At 40.8% G+C, this 25570-nt stretch overlaps 1 protein-coding gene across 4 annotated transcripts; it reads right to left on the reverse strand.

The window, feature by feature from the left end:
* Positions 1 to 7763: 7763 nt before the first annotated feature.
* Positions 7764 to 17791, reverse strand: ZNF770 (zinc finger protein 770). 4 transcript variants are annotated; one of them, XR_001445802.3, is made up of 4 exons: positions 17201 to 17381; positions 16639 to 16755; positions 9215 to 12588; positions 7764 to 9014 (listed from the first exon to the last, which is right to left on the reverse strand). XR_001445802.3 is itself a non-coding variant. In XM_077937790.1 (4 exons), the coding sequence occupies exon 4, from the start codon at positions 12530 to 12532 to the stop codon at positions 10460 to 10462; it is 2073 nt and encodes a 690-aa protein (XP_077793916.1). In that variant the 5' UTR covers positions 12533 to 12588; positions 13470 to 13735; positions 16639 to 16755; positions 17201 to 17381; the 3' UTR covers positions 7764 to 10459.
* Positions 17792 to 25570: the final 7779 nt, after the last annotated feature.

Genomic DNA, 25570 nt, shown 5'->3' on the forward strand with positions numbered 1-25570 from the left:
CTTTCACTATTCCCACCCACTTTCCAGGCAACCACTGATCTGCTTTCTGTCACCAAAGTTTGCTTTTCGTGAAATTTTATATAAATGAAATAATACAGTGCATGCCTTCTTTCACTCAACGAAATGATTTTGAGATGGATTCATGTTGTTGCATGTATCAGTAGTTCATTCCTTTTTTATTGCTTAACATTCATTCCATTTTACTGGCATACCACAGTTTGATAAACTATTCATCTGCTGATAGACATCTGAGTTGTTCCAAGTTCTTAGTTACTATAAATAAAGCTGCTATGAGCATTTGTGTATAAGTCTTCATATGGACATATACTTCCTTTGCTCTTAAATACCTAGGAGTGAAATATTTGGGTTATACGATAGGTATGTTTTTTTGTTTGTTTGTTTTGAGACAGAGTCTTGCTCTGTCGCCCAGGTTGGAGTGCAATGGCGTGATCTCGGCTCACTGCAACCTCTGCCTCCTGGGATCAAGAGATTCTCCTGCCTCAGGCTCCTAAGTAGCTGGGATTACGGGCGCACGCCACCACACCCGGCTAGTTTTTGTATTTTTAGTAGAGACGGGGTTTCACCATGTTGGTCAGGCTGGTCTTGAACTCCTAAGCTGGTGATCTGCCTGCTTCGACCTCCCAAAGTGCTGGGATTACAGGCATGAGCCACCGCGCCCAGCAGATGTATGTTTAAGTTTTTTAGAAACTGCCTTCTTTCTGAAGTAGTACTATTTTACGTTCACATCAGGAGCATACAATTCTAGTTTCTTCTCCGCCTCACCAACACTTAATATGGACAATTTTTTTTAACTTTTTTTTGTTTGAGATGGAGTCTCGCTCTGTCGCCCAGGCTGGAGTGCAGTGGCGTGATCTCGGCTCACTGCAAGCTCCGCCTCCCGGGTTCACGCCATTCTCCTGCCTCAGCCTCCCGAGTATCTGGGACTACAGACGCCCGCCACCGCGCCCGGCTAATTTTTTGTATTTTTAGTAGAGACGGGGTTTCACCGTGTTAGCCAGGATGGTCTCGATCTCCTGACCTCGTGATCCGTCTGCCTCGGCCTCCTAAAGTGCTGGGATTACAGGTGTGAGCCACCGCGCCCGGATTTTTAACTTTTATTTTAAGTTCAGGGGTACATGTGCAGGATGTGCAGGTTTGTTACATAGGTAAAGGTGTGTCACAGGGGTTCATTGTACAGATTATTTCATCACTCAGGCATTAAGCCCAGCATACATTAGATATTTTTTCTGATCCTCTCCCTCTACCCACCCAACCCTCCGGTAGGCCCCAGTGGGCATTGTTCCCCTCCATGTGAATATGGACAATCCTTTAATTTTAGTCTTTATTTATTTATTTTGAGATGGAGTCTCACTCTGTCACCCAGGCTGGAGTGCAGTGGCCCGATCCCAGCACACTGCAACCTCCAACTCCCAGGTTCAAGCAATTCTCCTGTCTCAGCCTCCCGAATAGCTGGGATTACAGGCGCACGCCACCACACCCAGCTAATTTGTGTGTGTGTGTGTGTGTTTTTTTTTTTTTTTTTTTAGTAGAGACGGGGTTTCACCAGGTTAGCCAGGATGGTCTTGATCTACTGACCTCGTGATCTGCCCGTCTCAGCCTCCCAAAGTGCTGGGATTACAGGCATGAGCCACTGGGGGCACCCAGCCCCTAATTTTAGTCATTTTAATAGGTGTGTGATATATTTCATTGTGACTTTCATTTGCATTTCCCTAATGACTAATTGAGCATCTCTCCATGTGTTTATTTGCTATTCATATATCTTTTTTGGGGAAGCCTCTATTCATATTTTTTGCCCTTTTTTAAATTGAATAACTTGGTTTCTTATTACTGAGTTTGAATGCACACCCCTACCATTCCCAAATCCATACATAAATTAAACATGTGTCTCTAGTTAAACTCTCCCTGGATGAACACATGCAAGAAACTGATAACACTATTGTTTCCAAGAAGGAGGAACTGTGGGGAGGGGACAACAGGAAGGAGAGAAAAGTTATTTTATATTTTATACCCTTTTGTAACTTTAGAATTTTGTAATATATATGACATGTTCAAAAATAAACAATGTAGGCCGGGTGCAGTGGCTCACGCCTGTAATCCCAGCACTTTGGGAGGCCGAGACTGGCGGATCACAAGGTCAGGAGATTGAGACCATCCTGGCTAGCACAGTGAAACCCTGTCTCTACTAAAAATACAAAAAATTAGCCAGGCAGGGTGGCACGTGCCTGTAGTCCCATCTGCTCAGGAGTCTGAGGCAGGAGAATCAGTTGAACTGGGGAGGCGGAGGTTGTGGTGATCCGAGATCCGGCCACTGCGCTCCAGCCTGGGCAACAGAGCAAGACTCTGTCTCAAAAAAATAAAAATTAAAAAAAAAATAAAAAAATAAACAGCGTGGGCCACGTGCAGTGGCTCATGCCTGTAATCCCAGCATTTTGGGAGGCTGAGGTAGGTGGATCATCTGAGGTCAGGAGTTCGAGACCAGCCTGGCCAACATGGTGAAACTCCATCTCTACTAAAAATACAAAAACTTGCTGGGCATGGTGGTGTACACCTGTAATCCCAGCTACTCAGGAGGCTGAGGCAGGAGCATCACTTGAACCCAGAAGGCAGAGGTTGCAGTGAGCAGTGATTGCGCCATTGCACTCCAGCCTGGGCAAAAAGAGTGAAACTCCATCTCAAAACAACAACAAAAAAAAAATAATAAAAACAAAAATAAGACAGTGTGAAGGTAAAAGCAAAGGCCTGTAGAAGTGGAGATTAAATATGAAGTCCTTTTTACCCCTATATGTTATTGTGTAAAGTTTGTTTAGAGTGCTAGTGATTAAAATTTGCATAATCACAATTTTAAATGTAACAGAGTTTGAATGTATAATATCTATTGACATTTTATTTACAAACACAGTGTCTATAAAACAGGAAAAATAAGATTCTGATAGCTTTTATGATGAATCTTGACATGTAATATTTTGACCAGCAAAAACCACCTGGACTGTATTTCTATACTATGCTGTAGTTACAGCACAGATAAAGCCACAGAAACAGGTCATGCAGGGCTGTCAGAAGTCAGCAATAAGGCTTGACGTGTTGAAAGCCTTGAAACCTAGGGAGAGGAAGCTCTCTTCCACAATAACCATTGTGGAAGACAATGGGAAACCACTGATTGTAAATCTATTTTTGGAAGATGACTTCTGAGTGGTATGTCAAATGGGTTGGTGCAGGTACTATGGGGATGGGAATATCAGCTAGGAGACTACTGCAAATCTAAAGCTAAAATAAAAAGGACTAAATATGGGTTCTGACAGTCGAAGTGAAAAGGAAGGAATAAATACAGAAGACACTGGAAAGACAGAAAAAAAGACATTATCTTTAGTAGTTGAAAGAATAGTGGAAGCATAAAGCACAATAGAGAAGACAGAGGGTAGAGTAGGTTTTAAAAGGAAAAATTATTCCTTTATATAGAGAGACAGTCTGAGGTAGCAGTGAGACAGGTGATAATAAAGTTTATTTTCCAATTTATATGTTTATTAAATTCACAATGTATCTCATGATTTTATGGCCAAGAGAATATTAGGGGCCGGGTGTGGTGGCTCATACCTGTAAACCCAGCAGATGGCGCACCTGAGGTCAGAAGTTCAAGACCAGCCTGTCCAACATGGTGAAACCCTGTCTCTAATTAAATACAAAAATTAGCTGGGCATGGTGACGCACACCTGTAATCCCAGCTACTCAGGAGGCTGAGGCACGAGAATTGCTTGAACCTAGGAAGCAGAGATTGCAGTGAGCCAAGATCGCACCACTGCACCCTAGACTGGGTGACACAGCGAGACTTAATCTCCAAAAAAAAACATTAAACCAATAAGCTACAGATCACATGTAGCTTTCTACTGATCTAACACGTAAATGGTTCTAATTTATAATACCTAGCATATTTATGACAAAATGTAGTATCATAATACCTCCCCTCCCCCTTGCTGTCATCTCTATTTTTCTTATCAATTTAGCTAAGTTTCTGACTGATGGTTTTGGACATTCTAAAATTATGTATATTTTATGGTTTTCTCTTTACAAGCTTTCTACAATGTGTTTTGTAGACAGAAAGCAAAGGAACCAGGGAGTCTAGAAAGAAGAGTTTCAAATGACAAGATTGTCACTAGTGTCAAATGCTTCAAAGAAATCTGAAAGAACAAGAATTTCAAAAAGACCATGAGCTTGGCAATTAGGAGACCATTGGTGACCATTATTAATTGGGATATGTTGTAAGAAAATCTACTTCTAAATTGGCTTAACAATAAGTAAAATCTATAGAGGTAATAAAATCTATAGGGGTGATAAGTTAGGCTTCAGGCAGTTGAATCAGGTTTCCAGCTCCATTTCTCTGTGATTCTTTTCTTTGTCCCCCTACCCCATTCCCTCTGTGTTTTGACTTCATCACCAGATGAGTGTCCCTCATGGTACCAAAATGGAGGGAACTTCTTCTGTACACCCACTAGTCCTTCCTGAATCACTAAAGTAAGTACATGGTTTTGCTCTGATAGAATTAACTTAGGTCAGTGCTCATCCCCAAGGCAATTACTCTGGCTTAGACCTGGGTTACCTATTTCTGAACAGTCATCATGGCAAGGGAGATATGAGTATTCTGACAGCCTTAGACTGATCACGACCCATAGCTGAGCTGCAACTAGGTCGGTCTAACCCTGACTACTTGGCTGATATGCAGTGAAGGGAGGAGATGTGGTTACAACCAACAATGACCACTACAATAGCCACTGAGAGAGCAACTCCCAAAGGATGGTGAAGAAAACATGTATTCAATAATAAAGGGCTAAGAAGTTAGTGAGTGAAAAGGCCATGAAGGAAGTAGACAGAAGATAAATTTGCAATAGTTCTCACCATAAAAAAGTTAATTGTGACAGTATCTAGAATAATAAAACGAAAGTTGTTTGTCCCCACAAACACACCTTTTTAAGCTAGGTACAGGGAACAACACAGATTGCTTAACCATTCATTTCTCTTTCTAAACACAACTTCAAATTTGACCAGTATCCATATCACTCCCTGGAAACCATGTGCTTAAAAGAAAGGTGAATTCCAGCCCCAGTTCCAGGTTATCCTTGTCAGTGATTGGTTCAGAAATGTGGGCCGGGCATGGTGGCTCACACCTGTAATCCCAGCACTTTAGAAGGCTGAGGCTGGTGGATCACTTGAGGTCAGGAGTTTGAGACCAGCTTGGCCAACATGATGAAACCCCATCTCTACTAAAAATACAAAAATTAGCCGGGTGTGCTGGCACGCAACTGTAATCCCAGCTACTCAGGGAGGCTGAGGCAGGAGAACAGCTTGAACCCGGGAGGCAGAGGTTGCAGTGAGCAGAGATCGCACCACTGCACTCCAGCCTGCAAAACAAAGTGAGATTCCATCTCAAAAACAAAAAACAAAACAACAAACAAACAAAACTGTGTTTTGTGAAGCAATTCTGGCAGATGAGAGAGGAAAGTTTTGCTGTAGGCTTTTGGGAAAGTTGTCCCTTGGTCTTGTGAGAGTTTCTAGCTCTCTCACTCACTATCTGCCATGCCCTACCCCTTGTGAAAGGAGCATGAGGTATTGATTACAAAGCATCCTAAAACCACAGGAAAATAGCCGTGCCATTGTGAAAGGCAGAGCAGACAGAAGGAAGCACAATCAATTCAACAATGTGATTCAACAACTCTTAAGCTTATTTATTCACTAGACTTTCAAGTCATGTAAGCCAATTAAGATCCTTATTGCTAAAGCAGTTTGAGTCAGGTATTCTGTCACTTGCAGCCAAAAGCACCATTACTGAATAAGGAACCCAGGAAATTGTTTTCAGACAGAGGGGAAATAACAATTGGAGAGAGAAAAACTAGATACCAGAAAAAGGAACTATTAAGTTCCCGGAAGTGGGCAAGAAAAAAATCTAGCTTCAGAAAGGTGAAGGAACATTATTAAGAGACAGACGACGAGAAACAGAGAAAAGATAAAGTTTTGAGTGAAGACAAGTTTAGAGACGGCATGTTGGACAGGCTTTGATCACAACACAGTAGAAGGCAAACTCATCCTCTGGAAGGATCTAAGTGAAATTGTGGATTTAAGGAAAACATAAAACGTTGTTAATAATTGCTCCATTCATTAATTTCTTCCTTCATACATTCAACATATATTTGAGAACCTAATGTTTGCAACAGTATTAAGCCTTCTCCATAAGTGATATAGACTCATTCTGTTGCTTTCCAGAAGCATGTACTTCAAGTGGATCTCAGAGTATAGTCTCACAACAGCTAACCTTAGTCACTAAATGCAAATTTCGGGGTCCTAAAAGACCTGAATCAGGAACTCTGAGGATGCAGCCCAGCAATCTATGCTTTTAACAAGCCCAATTCACACTAAAGTTTGAAAACCACTAGTTTCTAGTGGAAGATCAACAGAGTTATAAACAAAAATTAAGGGGGAATACAAGGGATGGAGAACTTGGGTAAATCAGAGAGGCTCCCGGAGGTAGTATTTAAGCTCAAACTTCAAAGAACAAATAGATTGCCAATTTAGATGCAAAATATTACATGTTCTATATTTCATGTAATACTATTACACTACTTTTCAGTTACATTTCCTTTTTTCTCTTACTGCTAATAGAATTCCCTTAACAGAAATAGCCCTTAAATTTTAAGCCCTTCTAACTGGCAATAAGGAGAAATCTGAACAAGCTAGGGATTAAATGTTCCTTCCCTGTAGCTCCAAAAAAGCAGACACCATTCTGCATCATAAAACAGTACTTGGCAAATGTTATTTCTAACAAAGATTCTTGTAAAAGATTTCAAAGATTGTTGCTGCATCCTAAAAATATAATTCTAATTGGTTGTCTTATATAACATTTACATTGAAATCTGTGTTCTCTGCAAGTCAGTTTTAAGCACTTTTGTTTTCCCCCATAATCATGAAAAAAAGGAAAAGGAATGAAACTTGACTCAGCTAAATTTCTTCTTTGAACAGATTGTGAGTCTGTTTCTAATTTAAGTTGACATAAGACAGACACGATGGAAAGCAAAAAGAATAACAGTACTAGTATGTATTGGAGAAACTAATTCTATATATATATTTTTTTGTTTTTTTGTTTTTTGTTGTTTTGAAGAGATGATCTTGCTCTGTCACCCAGGCTTGGAAGGCTGGAGTGCAGGGACATGATGATAGCTCACTTTAAATAACTTCCAATTCTTGGGCTCAAGCAATCCTCCCGCCTCTGTGTCCTGAGGTCAGCTGAGGCCACAGTCGTGTGCCACCACCTCACCTGGCTTTAAAAAAAATTTTTTTTAGAGACAGGAGTCTTGCTTTGTTGACTGTATCAAACTCCTGGCTTCAAGCAATCCTCCCACCTCGGCCTCCCAAAGTGCCGTGATTACAGGCTTGCGCCACTGTGCCCAGTACAAATCTGAAGAGAAAGGCCAAAAAGGAGGATAAACAGATAAACAGATAGATCATACAACATATAAGGGAGTTAACATTCTTTTGTAGGTGATAGGGAGCTGTCAAAGAGATTTTTTTTTTCCACAGAAGGGAACGGCATGGAAATGTAACATGAACAGGAGGGTAAATGATTAAATATCCATGCAAATCTGGTGTAGAAGGTAGATTGGAGTGGACCCACAAAAGTATCTGACAATCAATCAGTACCTTGGCTCCAATATTATGTAATTTCCCCCCCTCCCCGAAAAAAAAAACCAAAACCACCAAACTGTGTAACTTGAAACTTTATTTTTAAGGTATTCTGAAAATTTTTCAAGAATTTTAACCACCACCTACTTCCCTTAAACACACACATTTTTATCTTATAATTATAACCCCTACTGCAGTACAAAACAAGAAACAATAATTCTACTAAGTTAGCCAGCCAATCAAACTACTTCAGTAAATAATCACACTACAGCCTGGAATCACTCAAACAAAAAATTCTTCTAGTTCTCTTTAAAGATATTTATCGTTTATTTTTTCATGAAACCAAAGTAATTGATTCAACAATACTAACAGTTCTAGCATGCAACAAACCATCTACTATCTAATGTTTAATCTTAACATGTATATTTTCATTCCTATAAAGTTTCCATAAGAAGCTTGCAATGATCATAAAGGTAAATAAGTACAGTTGTCCCTTGGTATCCATGGGGTATTGGTTCCCAGACCGCCCCCTCAACCCATAGATACCAAAAATCCAAGTATACTCAAGTCCCTTACATAAAATGACATATTTGTATATAACCAACGCACATCCTCCTGTATACTTTATCTCTAGACTAATACCTAATGCAGTGTAAATGCTATTTAAATAACTGTTATACTGCATTTTTATTTGTATTATTTTTATATTTTTTCTAATATTTTTGATCTGCAATTGGTTTAATCCACAGATGCAGAGTACATGGATACAGAGGGCCAACTGTGTTTTGTTACAGGTACTTCAAATAGCACTACAGTACATCTTTGACAAAATTTTTACAATATTCCAACTTTCAATATGAAACAGCTTAAAAAGGCATGGGTCAAAAATAAAGTATAGTAGTATCACTTACGCAAATAAAGTCTCATAATCATACAAGCACAACACTGTTAGGACTCTCCCTGTTTAGGTTGGGAAAAACATTATATAAAACATTTCCTTCAAATAAAATTACATAAATTGCTTACAAAAATGCCAAAATCAATAATTTCAAACATATTAAGGAGAAAACCTTGAACATTATTGGAAAATATAAACTAGTTATTCCTTGCTTTTGTGTAACAGATGAGTTCTTGTAAAGTTTTGTGTAAAGCAAATTCTGTAAACCATTATCTTGCTTGCACTGGAGGAACATATCTCAAGGAAACCTAAGAGAAAGTGTTCTTTAAAGCATGTGATTCTCCTCTGTTTTTTCTGGATGTCTGTATCTACATAATAAACAGGCACACTTCTACATCATTGGGCATTTTACTCAGACTGTCATGTTTCATCTCTGTAAATTAAACCAAAGTTACTTAAAAATTACCTGTGGTAAAAGAAGCAAGCAGATCACCCCCACCTATTATCCCTCCCGCCTCCCCCTGTCAAAAGAAAGTTCTCAGATTATGATGCAAAATTTACAATTGATCATTTATCCACATTCTCAATAGAGGATTTTCCACTATATTTAAGTATGGTAGGATAATTACCCACCTGTTCCTTTTTTCAGCTTAGAAACATAACGGTTCATTCCTTTTATTGCTAGAGAATGTCATTCCTGAAGATTTTATAAACAAAGGCAAATGTGAAGGACAATCTGTCATTATGAAATAAGTCCTTTGTACTAAAGAATATTTCCCAAATCATAACAGTTCTATTTGGAATGATACCCACAACTCTACAAGCATCTTATCCCTCTACAGGAATGACTACCTTACTAATTAAAATAAAAATTTAACAAGGATCAAAATAAAATTCTTTAGCAATAGACTCTTGCAAAAATAAAAACTAAAACTAGACCTAGTCATTGCCATTTGATCAAACTTATAACAGGCTTAAATAATAGAACCACTCCATTAAAGAGGCATAAAAAGTTTACTAAAATAAATGTAAAAGTCTTATGGAGATGAAGATCTCTAGAATAGTCTTAAGTCTATGACTACTGCTATCATTAATGAGCAAATAAATGACTTGAAATTATTCCTCTGAAAAGATAAAACTCATACGTATTATGAAAAAGACTATGGCACTTAGAAAATATTCCTGGTAAGTAAACATGGTAAATGTATATAGATGCATTCTAGCCTCTTGCCTACTTTTAAATTATTTTAAGATGGCACTAGCTGGGAGGAAAAAAAAAAAGTCCTTATCACCTGAAGGTGAAATTACCACATAGTCCTAAAAATAGCTTTGAAAAGACCAATGAAAATACTACTATAATTTTCTCATCCATTTTCACCTAGTGCCTCTGTAGTTTTTTAAGTTTACAAAAAAAAAAAAAAAAAATTCCAACGCAATTTGAGCCACATGTGGACAAAATTATGCTTTCATATGAAATGTAAAATAAATCAAATATAACCGGGCTATGTGCTGCAGCTAAAAGCCAAGTTTTGCCTCTCAGTGAGATGGCATGTCTTAAGGAATAATTCCTTTAAAAAATGAATGAGGCTACATTATTTGTACAGCATCATGGATTTATATTTTTCAATACAGCCAAAGCATATGTTTACAATATTAAAATGACTATAGCATCATGTTCTTGCCTCTAAAAATTAATTTGGCTGTTTCTAAAATATTGTATTAATTTTCTATGTATTTTACCTCCTTACTATGCAAGACAAGCAAATGCCTTGAAACCATTCAGTTTAATGCAGGCCTTTCAATAAAAATGCATTTTAAATAATACAGGCTTTAAAAATAAGATGACCAGAGACCACAATTGTTAGTGGTTGCAACAGTTTACATAACCGAATCTAAGGCAACCACTTTCCCTTGCGGTCGTTCTTTAAAGTGAGTAAGTTGATGTCTCTTCCAGTGAGGAGCCTGTCTGAATGTTTTGCCACAAACTGAGCATTCAAATGGTTTCTGCCCTGCATGAATCAGGTAGTGTCTTTCCAGTTTAGATGGAGATCGGAAACTTTTAGCACAAACACTGCATCGGTACAGGAAGACATCATTTTTCTCCTGATTCTCTGAATAACTGCTAAAAGGATTGCTTTGCTCTGATTCTAAAAGTACATTAGGAAGACAGGCTTGCCCGGTGCTACCAGGAATAAAATCCTGTGACTCTGCCTTAACTCCTGACATTTGATCTGACTCTGAGACCTCATATTTTTGAACACCAGGAGCCTGACATTGTTGGGAAGCATTATAGTTAACATTATTACCTGGATTCGAAAGATTGTTGAAGTTTCCAAAATCTACTTGGCAAAGAGATGCATAAGGACTCTTTTCATTATGAGTCTGTTCATGTCTTTTTAAGTGAGCTGACTGTCTAAAAGATTTCCCACAAATATTACAGCCAAAGGGCCTCTGTCCAGTATGAATTAAATAGTGTCTTTTTAGTTTGGATATAGAAGGAAATACTTTCTCACATTTGTCACAAGGACATATCTTATGTCTAGTACGTATGTTCTCCCTTGGAACTGAAAAACCACACTGAAGTACCTCACAGTTATTAAAGAATTCCTCACCTGATGAACCACAGATTGACAAGTCTTTCTTATTCACTGAATTATCAATGCTTAATATGTTTTCTGTGGTAAGGATGCCTTTCAAATTTTTTCCCATACTTTGCCAAGAAAACGGCAAAGTCAATGTTTTCTTCTTTCTATTGCCAATTGTTTTATATGTTCCATGTTTGCCAAGAGAACCCACAAATGTTCTCTGGGTTTGTTCAGAGCTCTGCTCACCAGAAATAAGATCACAATTTCTCAAGAAACTCTTTTTAAATACTTTTTTCTCAGATTGAAAGTTAACAAATTTTTTACTCCTAGCACGTTTAAGCTTGGCCAAGATTTTTTTAACAATGGTTTTATAGTTGTAGCTTCTTTTGAACCTGCTTGGAATTTTGCCACCTCTAGCAGGAAAACAGCTGTGTTCATTGAGAATCTGCTCTGATTCAAAACACTTTTCACACTTTGGACATTGAAAAGGGACAATATAAATTGAGTGGACATCAAGTGGATTATTCTCCTCAGATTCACCAATCTCACCATTTTCAAAACCACCCTGATTTGCATTTAACTTATTAGGCAGGGGGCGAGATTCTGTACGCCTCTTCTTTAATAAAAGAGCCCGAAAAACCTTATTCCTGGTATGGATTTGTTTATGCTTCAGAAGTTTGCTTTGAATCTTAAATCCTTTTTGACAAAAACAACATTGAAAAGGTCTTTCTTCTGAATGTGTAAGTTGGTGGATTTTTAAGTGAGTTGACTGTCGAAAAGATTTAGTGCACAAGACACATTTAAAAGGCCTCTGACCAGTATGAATAAGTACATGCCTATCAAGTTTTGACTGTGATGGAAACATCTTGCCACAGATTGTACATGCATGAATATTCTTTCTTCTTTTCATGCTATACATGGGATCGGACTTAGAGCACGGGTGTAAGGCCCATCTTTCCTCTGTGGTAAAAGTATTATACACTCCATACATTGACTTTTCTTGCTTGGCCTCCAACAATCTTCTGACCTGTTTAACATTATTCTGATAGGTTTCATTGTGAAGTTGTTGGTGCTTCACAAATGTCTTCAGATTTTTAAAGTGGCGCTGACAAATACTACATTTAAAAGGCAGACTATGAGTTAGTTGATGCCTCTCCAGATGAACTAGTTGTCTAAAGGTTTTATGACACACATCACATTCAAATGGCTTTTGACCAGTATGAATGAGATAGTGCCTAGCTAATTTTGATGGTGTTTCAAAGTGCTTAAAGCAAATATTGCAAACATATGGCCTGTTTCTAGGTAGTTTGTTGGCTACCACACACTGTTTAATCTTTAGCATTTTTAAATTGTTTTCAGCCATCATATTCTTCAGTGATATACTCTGATGAGCTCCATAGTGTTCTTAAATTCCACAGATGTCTAAAAATTAAAGAAAAAAATGTATTAATTTAAAAATTATTTATCCATATGAAAAGTAACTTAAGTTGTTCTTTGGCTGAAGATATTAAAGGCAAAGGAGAATCTGGACTTAGTGTTTACAAGTTAATAATCATTTTAAATAATACTTTAAAATAATAAAACTAATTTTACACATACAGAGATATGAGTCTTTAAAAGAAATATCTAAAAATACAATTTTAAGCTATTTTTCTAATTGAGATGCTACATTAAATGGGGACTAGGGTGAATTTATTAACATTAAATAGATATTTTAATTCCAATTTTCCTATTTCATTATTTGGTAGATTTGCCAGTATTTAGTTGCTATCATTTTAAAAAATGGGTTAGAAAGGTAACAAATTAAAACATAATACTAAAAATAAGAACTTGCATTCAATTATAGTACATTGTAAATATGCTCTTAGAACAGAACATTTGACTTATCATAGTTGGATTTCTTAGCCACAGATTTAACATGACTTATTCTCAATTACTTCTTTAGACCAACAAGGACAGTGTGGACTAGGAGTAAATTCACAGAAGACCTGGGTTCTAGTCCTGGATTTGCCATTATATGATCTTGGTGGTAGGAAGAAGGAAATACAGAGTTCTCATCTGTAAAATGGGGAAAAGGTCTCCTGGACTGTCTACCACCACAAGCTGTTGCCAAAAATCAATGGAGATAATGCATATGAATGTGCTAAAAAACTGTGAAGCAATACATAAATCTAAGGAACTATTTAGCTCAACGCTAATCAAATTTTAAAATGTTATCCTTATCTTCTTAGTAATATTTTAAAGAGTTTCTCACTAAGAAATAAACCCACTGACTAAATTTACAGATTTAAAAAATTTCTCACCTGGCACAGTGGCTCACGCCTGTAATCCTGCACTTTGGGAGGCTAAGGCTGGTGGATCACCTGAGGTCAGGAATTTGAGACCAGCCTGGCCAACATGGTGAAACCCCATCTCTAGTAATAATACAAAAATTAGCCGGGTGTGGTAGTGCACACCTGTAATCCCAGCAACTCGGGAGGCTGAGGCAGGAGAATCGCTTGAACCCAGGAGGCGGAGGTTACAGTGAGCCGAGATCTGCCATTGCAATCCAGCCTGGGTGAGAATCCATCTCAAAGAAAAAAAAAAATTCTCCTTTTCACTTTGTTGTGAAATTCCCAAAAGACAAGCATAGAGATAACAAGATCAACAAATTGGTTACTTATATAGCTATCTATGACTAAGTAATTGAAAGCTGAGTGTGCTTTACCCATCAGGCAATATAGTAAAAGGGTCATTTTGGTCTTAAGCGTTAATATAAAGATTTTAAAAATTGGCCCAGTGCAGTGGCTCACACCTGTAATACCAGCACTTCGGGAGGCCAAGGCAGGGAGATCTCATGAGGTCAGGAGTTTACGACCAGCCTAAACAATGTGGTGAAACCCTGTTTCGACTAAAAATACAAAAATTAGCCAGGCGTCGTAGTACACATCTGTAACTCCAGCTACTTGGGAGGCTGTAACACAAGAATCGCTTGAACCAGGGAGGCAGAGGTTGCAGTGAGCCAAGATTGCACCACTGCACTCCAGCTTGGGCAACAGAGTGAGACTCTGTCTCAAAAAAAAAAAAAGAAAAAAAAATTTAGCAAGCACTTTCATAACTATCTTATGCACTGTCCTCTATCAGAGAAGCTAATTTTCTTCTCGTTATTACTCTACTATGGCATTGCCCTTAAATAAAGGAGTCAGAGATTAAAAAAAAAAAAAAAAAGTAAAAAGCTGTGCTAGCACTTTCAATATAATGTATCTTCTGGATCAGAGAGTTCTAAGTCTGGAGTTCTTTTGTAAGCTGATCTGGCAAACATCCAACAAGTATGGTGCTACTATCTTCTCCTAGAAGATACCCTCAATCCCAAATCACAAACATACCCACTGTGGTTCTTTAGCAATATGAACCAAAAACAACAAAAAAAAAATTACTGAACAAATATCTTTATTATAGTGTTTTTCAAACTGCAGGATATTACTCATTAATGGATTGTGAATTCAACTTAGCAGATCATGATCAGCACTTTGTTATTTAAAATAAGAGTGGAGGCTGGCATAGTGGCTCATGCCTGTAATCCCAGCACTTTGGGAGGCTGAGGCAGGGGATCACCTGAGATCAGGAGTTCGAGGCCAGCCTGGCCAACGTGGTGAAACCCTGTCTCTAATAAAAATACAAAAACTAGCCAAGTGTGGTGGTACATGCCTGTAATCCCAGCTACCTGGGAGGCTGAGTCAGAAGAATTGCTTGAACCCAGGAGACGGAGGTTGCAGTGAGTCGCCAAGATCGCACCACTGCACTCTATCCTGGGTGACAGAGTGGGACTCCATCTCAGAAAACAATTTTTAAATCAATAAATACAAATAGGGGATAAATAAAAGTGGAAAGTATCAGACTGCATACTATATAACAAGGATAAATATTGTTTCATGAAACTTCTGTAGGAAGAAGTAAAAAAGTTTATGAAAGCTGTTCCTAACATGCCTCTTCATACTAGACAGAGGAACCTACAACAAATCAACTACTTTATTCAAAGTGGCCAAGTAATCTATTAAGGTGAGAAAGATAGGGGCCCATAGGATGAGACAAGATTACTAAAGAAAGCAAGTGTCTGGTTTTCTTCACTTGACCCTATTATTCCAAAACATTTATCTTAAATAGAAATCATCTAATTACAGGCCAAATAGAAAATGCCACACAAATCCACGCAAAATAAAATAATCTGACTGTAAGCCAGTATAGTAGTAAAATATGCCATTTAACCCAGATATCAGTGTTAACCAACAATCAACTGTTGGTGCTATGAACATGCATTTTCAGTAACTTGAATTAGAGAAATTACAGGTGAACAAGCTCCAAAATCTCTAAACATGCCGATACAGAGCAACAGTCATGATAATTAAAATTAAGTCATGAATCCAGTGAACTGCAAAGAACTTGGCAGCAATTAGGTGCCAAGGTAGTCAATCAGGACAATGAGCCAAACCAAAAGTAATCAAGCCTTTATTCACTTACTGTGACAGTGCAAGCAAGTGGTAAAAAGAGGCACTGGCTCCCCAGTGGTCCATTAAATACAAGGACACTGGGTGAGGGTCAGTTGATGCAGCGCATATGAGGTAATCCTCTCACTGAAGAGGAGCCCCTAACAAAAATCTCCTGCCTCTTATGGAACGTTAGAATAGGAAATGGGTGGAAGGTCTAAGAGTGAAAGAAGCTGGGTCAAAAACGGAGAAAAGTGTCTTAGCCATGGTCCTTCCTATGAGGGCCACCAAATGGAGGTACCCAGGCCAGGAAAGAAGTTACGGGATTTGCATATCTAGCAGGAGGGGCAGGGCGAGTCCTTGACTGCAACCCCCTCCAGAAAGCTGCAATGCACTGGCCCATATCGAGCCTGGTGTGGGACGGCAGCTTGGCCCTTGAGGCCAGTCAGGCAAAGCCTGGTAATTGTCCAATGTCAGGACTGAATGATCACACAGAGGATTTTGGTCTGGAGCCAGATTCAATTCCTTTTGTATGTTTCTTCTTTTAATAAATGCTTTCGTGGAACACGCCTAAAAGAAAAAAAAAATCACACACCACAACCACCTCTGATTAAAACAGGGATTGGCTACCTACAGCTCCTGTACCAAAAAGGATCATCCATTGTTAGCAGTAAGATTGGATAACTGTTGTCACTTGCCTCCCACCACGTGGAAAAACACTTACTGGGAGCCCTAGATTGTTAGAACCATTAGTGGCAAGTGGTGATCGTATCTCCTATTTATGAGAGTCAGGCTAGGGATCCTCACCTCACGCACTCATGGAGCTCCAAATCCCATTTCAACCGATTTTTTGTTGTTGTTGGTAACATAAAAATAAAAAAGACTGTAACTTTACTTATGTTAAACTGAAATAAAAGAATAATAGATCTGCTCAGCAGTTCAATTCAGAACTTATCCTGACAAGAACAAGATATTCTACGTGAAGACTGTAAAAACTGTAAAAACTGACCTCAGTAACATCCAATGTTGCCTCAAGGCTGAAAGCCTGTTGATTTTCTTGTCTTGACTAGTACCATTAAAACGATGTGAGGATTTCACGAAAGTAAGCGAACAAGAAATGAAAGACCTAAGAGAAACACACACAACTTTCAGTGGGGGAATAATCTCCGGCGGCTGCTTCTGCCCCACTCGCCCCGGGCCCATTCTCTTGGCCTTGAACCCTCACCTCTCCCTCCCAGCGGACTACACCGGACAAAGGACACTGACACACACAGCCCTCGTTCTAAGGGCCCACAACCAATAATAAGCACTTAATGGTCGAGTCGAGTCCAGAAACCACAAAATCCCACGCCAGGAAAGGAAGGGCAAGGGTAAAAACGGCTTTGGCTGCAGCCAGGATGAAAACGCCACATGTGATACAACCCACAGCAAGAAAGAAAAAAAAAATTCCTCTGCGCCTTCCTCTCAGATTTCTCCTCCGCGTGAGACGCACTCAATAGGTGGGGAAGTGAGAAAGCAAAAGGAGCTCAGGAACTGAGGTTGTGGAGCCCCCGTTCTGGGTCCCCAGGCACCTTGGCGGAATTGAAGCAGGTCCGACCCTCCCTGGGGGTCGCTCCACTTCTCAGTCGGGTTTCTGAAGTCCTCCCCAGGCATCTGGAGCTGGCGAGGGCCCGGGAGGCACGCACCTCAGGCCCAGGTGCCGCGAAGGCAGCGCGCGCACGTCCGCAGGGCCGGCGCGGCAACGGGCTGAGCGCGCAGGCGCGGCGCTCCGGCGCGCCCAGGGACAAGGTCCGGCTGGAAACAAACTCCCCCAAATTTCAGTGCCTTTGTCGCCTCCGCGCGGCCCGCCGGTCCCCAGGGGACTGGGACTCCAGAGACGCACCCCCAACCCCACCGCCATTCACCCCGTCATTGCGGGGGAGAGAACAGAAGAATAAAGACGGGTCCATTTTCCATCTCACCTCCAAACCTCGGTTAGGAAAACGCTGTAGCCCGGACTAGTGGGCTCAAGGGCCGACTGGCAAAGGGCTAGTCAGCGTTCAAAGCCGAGTCGGGGCAGCCCTCTTTAACGCAGAGGGCCGGGGATAAGAAGACGACAATGTATTCGGGGCCCTCTGGGCTAGGACTGTCCTCAGCACTTTGTACATTGCCAAAGTAAATATAACGTAGAGGTCAAGCGCAGGCGCTTTGTGGGCAGACGTGACCGAGCTCCACTCGCGACTCCTCTAATGGCGTGCCCGCTGCGGATCTCATTGGCCCCGCCTCAATCATTCAGGATGTTTTGGTTGTCCACAGTGTACGAAGCCCTGTTCTCACAATTAGATAAAATGAGTGTGAAGTACTCAACTTAATTCCTAGTGTAGTAGGCCTTCAAAGAACTATAATCATTATTAATTACTCATACTGAATACAACTTTATGAAATGATAGGATCCCATTTTAAGATAAGGAAAATGAGGCTATCAGAGACATTAAGGAACTTAATGTCACACAGTTAATAAACGATAGAGGTGCGATTTGAACACAGGTAGCCTAATACTAGACCTACATTTATAACTCTCTGCTGCTTCCCAAGTTACAGATATTTCAGCATTTTATGTAGTCACAATTGAAGACCAAATATACAGTTACAGACAGGTGGCACGTTATTGCTGAATAAGATGCTAAGGTATCTACCAAAGATTTTAAGTGCAAAAGGCATTAGAGAAGAATTTATTGTGGATTTTTTGCAGGTTCTGATTGTAATTGTCTCACCTTGAGAAAGGAGGAAATGAAAGTAGATTATCGGGCATACTTTTTAAACTCTAAACAACTTTTTGCATTACTTTCTGAGGACCATCAGCAACAAAAATCAATGGTTTCTAATGTTGGTATATTTTCCTCTACCAAAAAAATAAAAGCAGATGAGCCACATCTGTTTTGGATGTGTTAGCATGAGGAAATGGCGAATAGGAAATGAGCTTTTACTTCTCCTGTAGGAACCCTGAAGGAGTCAGATTGGGAAGGGGTTGAAGTCTGCTTCCAACAGAAGCCGGGGTGGAGAAGGGCAAGGAAAGACTTCTGGTGTCCTAAATGCTAATCCCAAAGTGGAGATGGTGTTTGTCCAGATAACCCTTGTAAATCTGCTCCATCCTGCAGCTACTCCTGGGAAACTTAGTCAAATAATGCAAACAATTGCATCCATCATCAGCCACATCAGCCTTAGAAGGTATATCCATATCATGAGAGAACACTACCTGAAATTGGGGACCACTGGAGGGTGAGATTCCTTCTTTATCCATTACCTGCAAAACAAATTGGCCTTTGCACGGAGAGTCTGAATGTGGAGTGTGAATGAAGTTAGGACTTGAATAGGCTATTCTCCAAGGCCACATGCCCCGTGTCATAACCTCCCCCATTTACCCTGAGAGCTATCTCAGGAGCCTTCTGGAAAAAAAGAAATTAACATGAATAAGAGTAATCAAGGAAGATTTCATTGAATATGTGAAATTTGAACTAGCAGTAATGGGTAGACCATGGATAAATAAAAAATGTGGTGGCAGGACAGAACATGGTCGGGCAGAGGTGGCAGGGTAAAAAAAAGTATGAGAAAGAAAAATAAAGGGGTTGCATGACATACATTTGAGCTAGTATCTTAACTCTGCAGCTTACTAGTTGTGTCCTTAGAAGTTTTTTTTTTTTTTTTTTTTTTTGAGACGGAGTCTCGCTCTGCCGCCCAGGCTGGAGTGCAGTGGCCAGATCTCGGCTCACTGCAAGCTCCACATCCCGGGTTCATGCCATTCTCCTGCCTCAGCCTCCCGAGTAGCTGGGACTACAGGCGCCCGCCACCTCGCCCGGCTAGTTTTTTGTATTTTTTAGTAGAGACGGGGTTTCACCGTGTCAGCCAGGATGGTCTCGATCTCCTGACCTCATGATCCGCCCGTCTCAGCCTCCCAAAGTGCTGGGATTACAGGCTTGAGCCACCGCGCCCGGCCCTTAGAAGTTATTTAACCTAGGCCGGGCGCGGTGGCTCACACCTGTAATCCCAGCACTTTGACAGGCCGAGGCGGGTAGACCATGAGGTCAGGAGTTTGAGACCAGACTGGCCAACATTGTGAAACCCTGTCTCTACTAAAAATACAAAAATTAGCCAGGCGTGGTGGCGGCGCCTGTAGTCCCAGTTACTCAGGAGGCTGAGGCTGGAGAATCACTTGAACCGGGGAGGCAGAGGTTGCAGTGAGCCGAGACCATGCCATTGCACTCCCAGCCTGGGTGACAGAGTGAGACTCTGTCTGAAAAAATAAATAAATAAATAAGTTGTTTAACCTGCCGGCTGCAGTGGCTCACGCCTGTAATCCTAGCACTTTGGGAGGCCGAGGGAGGTGGATCACGAGGTCAAGAGATTGAAACCATCCTGGCCAACATGGTGAAACCCCGTCTCTACTAAAAATTCAAAAATTAGCTGGGCATGGTGGCATGCGCCTGTAGTCCCAGCTACTCTGGAGGCTGAGGCAAGAGAATCACTGGAACACAGGAGGCAGAGGTTGCAGGGAGTAAAGATTATGCCACTGCACTCCAGCCTGGGCGACAGAGTGAGACTCTGTCTCAAAAAACAAACAAATAAACAAAAAACTTATCTAACCTTCCTGAACCTCAGTTTCCTCATCTGTAAACTGAGGTCCTAATCATTCATTTATTTGATGGCGTGTACCAGCTGGGTACTGTGGCTCATGCCTATAATCCCAGAACTTTGGGAGGCTGAGTCAGGAGAATCACTTGAGCCCAGGAGTTCAAGGCCAACTTGGGCAACATAGTGAGACCCCATATCTACAAAAAAATACAAAAATTAGCCAGGCATGGTGGCATGTGCCTGTTGTCCCAGCTACTCAGGAGGCTGAGGTGGGAGGATTGCTCTACCCCAGAAGGTCAAGGCTGCAGTGAGCTGTGTTCATGCCACTGCACTCTAGCCTGGATGACAGAGCAAGACTCTGTCTTAAATAAATAAATAATAATAAAAATAGAAAAGATATCATGCCACTGCACTCCCGCCTGGGCGACAGAGCGAGACTCCATCTCAAAAAAAAAAGAAGAAAAGAAAAGACATATCATGTACCATGCTCTAAAGATTCACTTCTAATTATATAAAGATGAAGCAGTTAGGCCCTGAACCTTAAATTAGTTTCTAGCTCAGAGGAGAAAATAACATACAAACAAGTCTTAATAGAATATAATAAGAGCAGATATACATAGGAGGAAAGAACATCTAAATCTGCTTGGGGGTTCCAGGTGCAGATGATCCCTGAGATGCAGCTTCAATCAGTCATCTATCCATCCATAGTGCATATATTAAGCACTTGCTGTGTATCAAGTCCTGTTCTAGGCAAGAGGGATAGAGTAGCAGACAAAAAGTCAAAAATCCATGCTTCGTAGATCTTATATTCTACTGAGGGAGACAGACAACGAATCAAATAAGTTAAAATATGTAATATGTTAAACATTAGTAAGAACTGAGGAGAAAAAGCACAGAAGAGGGCTGTGAAGATTTGGGGTGGAGGTGGGGATGCTGACATTTTAGTAGATGGCCAGAGATGACCTTAATGAGAAGTTCTGTGATTCTTTTTTTTTTTTTTTTTTTTTAAATACAGAGTCTTGCTCTGTTGCTCAGTCTAGAGTGCACTGGCGCAATCTCAGCTCACTGCAACTTCTGCCTCCCAGGTTCAAGTGATGCTCCTGCCTCAGCCTCCCGAATAGTTGGGACTATAGGCGCCTGCCACCATGCCCGGCTAATTTTTGCAGTTTTAGTATTTCACATTTTTAGCACCATGTTGGCCAGGTGAGTCTTGAACTCCTGGCCTCAGATGATCCGCCCACCTCAGCCTCCCAAAGTGCTGGGATTACAGGCATGAGCCACTGCGCTCAGCCTAGTTCTGTGATTTTTGAGTTGAAACCTGGTGGAAATGAGAGAGACTGCCTTGCCCATGGGAGATGGAAGGAGGCAGGGAGAAAAATGAGTAGCAGCTTGCTTAGTGGACAGGAGAGTGTGCTTTTGGAGGAGGGTGGGGAAGGGAAAGATAGGCAGAGAATATTCCAAACACAAAAGACACACAGTGAGAAAAGGCATGGCAAACAGGAAATACAAGTAGTTGCTGGAGTGTGAAGTACAGGTTGGGAAAGTGGGGAGTGGCAGGAGAGTCATTCATGCAGCAAATAATTGGGAGCACCTACTGCTTACCAGGTTCTTAACAAGAAGCTCAGAAAGTTGTTATATGCAAATGTTTCCTTTTAAAATGTTTTCTTTTTCTTTTTCTGTCTTTTATCCAAATAATTGTACCTGATTCTCCGGTTTCTCTTCAGATCCTATACATCTTTCATCTTTTACCAAAATAATTGTACTTGAAAGGAGTCTACTTTTAGGATATTTTGTATGTTTTTTGGAATATTTTAAAAACAGACATTTTTGAAATTACCTTTTAATGGTGTTAAAGCTGCCTCCTGCCCTAAGTGACAGGCTGGCAAGGAGCTCACATCTCTGGTTCCATCCCATCTCTCTTATCTTTCCTTTCTCCTCTTCCCATTCCCTCTGTGGAGCAACCTACAAAGCCATCTGCTTGCCTTCTGCAGATAGTCCACCCAAATCTGTACCCCTCAAGTGTCAGTTTCTACCCCCAAGCAACTGTCAAATAATTTTTTCAACAAAAAAATTCTTCTTTCTTTCTTTTTTTTTTGGAGATGGAGTTTCGCTCTTGTTAGCCAGGCTGGAGTACAATGGTGCAATCTTGGCTCACCACAACCTCCTCCTCCCGGGTTCAAGCGATTCTCCCGCCTTAGCCTCCTGAGTAGCTGGGATTACAGGCATGTGCCACCTTGCCCAGTTAATTCTGTATTTTTAGTAGACATGGGGTTTCATCATGTTGGTCAGGCTGGTCTCGAACTCCCGACCTCAGGTTATCTGCCCACCTTGGCCTCCCAAAGTAGAAATCCTTGTTTCTTAAGATGATTTTTGGTGAATAGAACCCTCTCCTTCCCATCATATACTGTACTTCCTTGAGAATAATACTTGCAACTTCTTGTACATTGTGCTACACAACTTCTGAGAACATTGCAGTGTAGGAGTGAGCGGGTTGGGAGCAGGGAGAGGGTGGGGGATAAGTTGGATCAGAAGATGAAGCACAATATGGCTGTACCGTATTTTACTTAGGGCAGTTGGACCATCTACAGCTCATAGGCTAGCGCCAGTCTCCTAAAGGATTGCTGGAAATCTCTAAAGCTCCATTGGTGATAACACCTATTGGATTTCTGGGTCTAGTTAGGTATGGCATTGTTCCACACCCCGACTCCTGCCCCACTTCCTCACTTCCCACATGTTGGTTCAAATTCAGTGACACTGAGGTTCCAGAGTTACCTAGAAGCAGGCAGAAATCCCCCACAGGGTTTTGACTATACTTGTTCATCCTTAGAGTCAGAACCAACCTCTCAACCCCACTGAATGCACCCCTTGTAACCACCGAAAGGGTCCACCTTGCCCACTGCCTAGACAGAGCTAATTTATCAGGACAGGGGAATTGCAGTAGCAAAGAATTTAATTCACACAGAACTGGTTGTACAGAAGACTGGAATTTTATTATTACTCAAATCAGCCTCCCTGAGAATTCGGGGATCAGAGTTTTTAAGGATAATTTGGTTGGGGCAGGGGCAGTGAATTGGGAGTGCTGATTGATTGACTCACAGATGAAATCACAGGGAGTCGCAGCTGTCCTCTAATACTGAGTCATTTCCTGGGTGGAGGCCACAAGACCAGATGAGCCAGTTTATTGATCTGGGTGGTGCCAGCTGATCCATCAAGTGTAGGGTCTGCAAAATACGTCAAGCACTGGTCTTAGATTCTACAATAGTGATGTTATCCCCAGGAACAATTTGAGGAGGTTCAGAATCTTGCCACTTCCAGCTGCATGACTCCTAAACCATAATTTCTAATCCTGTAGCTCATTTATTAGCCCTAAAAAAAAAACAAAGCAGTCTAGTCCCCAGGCAGGAAGGGGGTTTATTTTGGGAAAGGGCTGTTATTGTCTTTGTTTCAAAGCTAAACTATAAACTAAGTTCCTCCCAAAGTTTGTTGGGCCCACACCCAAGAATGAACAAGGACAACTTGGAGGTTTAAAAGCAAGATGTAGTCGATTAGGTCAGTCACAATTTTCTCAGTTATAATTTTTGCAAAGGTGGCTTCATTCTGACTCTTAGGACAAGGGTCTGAGCCAACCAAGGAGGGTGGGAGGAACGACGGTTTTTGCTTATGGAGTCAAGTGAGCTTGACATTGTGACTTTCTCCTGTTTCTTACTTTCTGGAGGCCGGTGATAGAGTTCTTCTCACAGGTAGAGTCTACAAAAAAAAAAAAAAAAAAAATGCCCTTCTTCACAAAAGCCAGAACAGACTAAGCATTTCCTTTCTCAGTCTCCATCTGCAAGTGGAGTTGTGAGCTTTAAATTTGTCCCTGGTGTCGGCTAGATTCTAGGGGTAAATATGTGAGATGTTACTGATCTCTCCTGTATAAGTTCTGGCTTCCCAATTCGGTAAATACTTAGTAGGCATGATTTTTGTTTAAGGTTCCGGGCATTTTTGTTGTGTTCTCTGACCCAAAGTAAGAACTTAACTTACCTTATGATCAAGGGTTTAAGTAGTTAGAAATCTGAACTCAGGTTGCTAAAGGTAATTTTCCTCATTGCCAGCTCTGTATGGCTGGACAGATGCCTTCATTTCTAACACTGAAGAGCTCTCTTTTTTTTTTTTTTTTGAGACAGAGTCTCGTTCTGTCGCCCAGGCTGAAGTACAATGCTGCCATCTCGGCTCACTGCAACCTCTGCCTCCCAGGTTCAAACAATTCTCCTGCCTCAGCCTCCCAAGTAGCTGGGATTACAGGCACATGCCACTACTCCCAGCTAATTTTTGTGTTTTTAGTAGAGATGGGGTTTCACCATGTTGGCCAGGCTGGTCTCCAACTCCTGACCTTGTAATCCACCTGCCTCGGTCTCCCCAAGTGCCGGGATTACAGGCGTGAGCCACCACGCCCAGCCTGAACAGTTCCCTTAACACTCAGTCTTCTCTCTCCCTGTCCTTGAAAGACTTCTTTCAGAACAAGAGGTGGAGAGGATATCTCAAGTTTTCACAGGAAGTTTTGAGCTTATCCTGCAATGCTTTGCTTTAAATTCCTCCCATAGCAACTTGTTCCAACAAGCCTGATTTTTCCAAATGGCTTCCCAACAGCAATGTAGAATTGTTTGTTTCTAAAGCCTCTTAAATGTTAACACAAATGCAAAACAAAGGTCATTTCTCCTTCCAGCTGTTACATTGTCAGAAACTTTACTTACAAACCCAGGCAATTTATCATATTGGCAAGTATTGTTAAGTATTCAGGTACTCAGTGTACCCTAAGGAGTGCATTGACAGGTTTGCAGTCAAATAAATTCCTAATTCTAGAATTAATTAATTCAATTATTTATTAATTATTGTTCACACCCCCCACTGACACCCCTGTAATGTTAATATTTTAGGGGAACATAAAAATCTTCCTTTCTTAATTACCTAAAAATGTCTGTGTTTCTTGTGGCATAAAGCATTCACTAGTAGTCCTAACAGGCAGTTTCAAGTTTAGAGTCTAATCTATAAGCCTTATAGTACAAGGGACCCTGTCTCAGTAGAAGAAGCAAGCATGATAGAAACCTTTAATCAGCCCTGTAATGAGCTGAAATCTGTCCCGTGTCCCTCAAAAAGATATGTTCCAGTCCTAACCCTGAGTAGCTTTGAATGTGGATTTATCTGGATAAGAGACTTTGCAGATGTAATCAAGGATTTTCAGTGTGGAATCATCTAGGTTTTAGAATGAACCCTAAATCCAATGACTAGTGTCCTTATGAAAAGCAGGATATTTCCCTGACCACTTCGTGAGCAGAAACTGGAGTACACAGGGA

The sequence above is a fragment of the Macaca mulatta genome, chromosome 7, assembly GCF_049350105.2.
Source record: "Macaca mulatta isolate MMU2019108-1 chromosome 7, T2T-MMU8v2.0, whole genome shotgun sequence".
Lineage (NCBI taxonomy): Eukaryota > Metazoa > Chordata > Mammalia > Primates > Cercopithecidae > Macaca > Macaca mulatta.

Excerpts from the sequence above, each read along its gene's own strand:
- ZNF770 (XM_015141778.3), bottom strand. The coding sequence starts at position 12,532 with ATGATGGCTGAAAACAATTTAAAAATGCTAAAGATTAAACAGTGTGTG.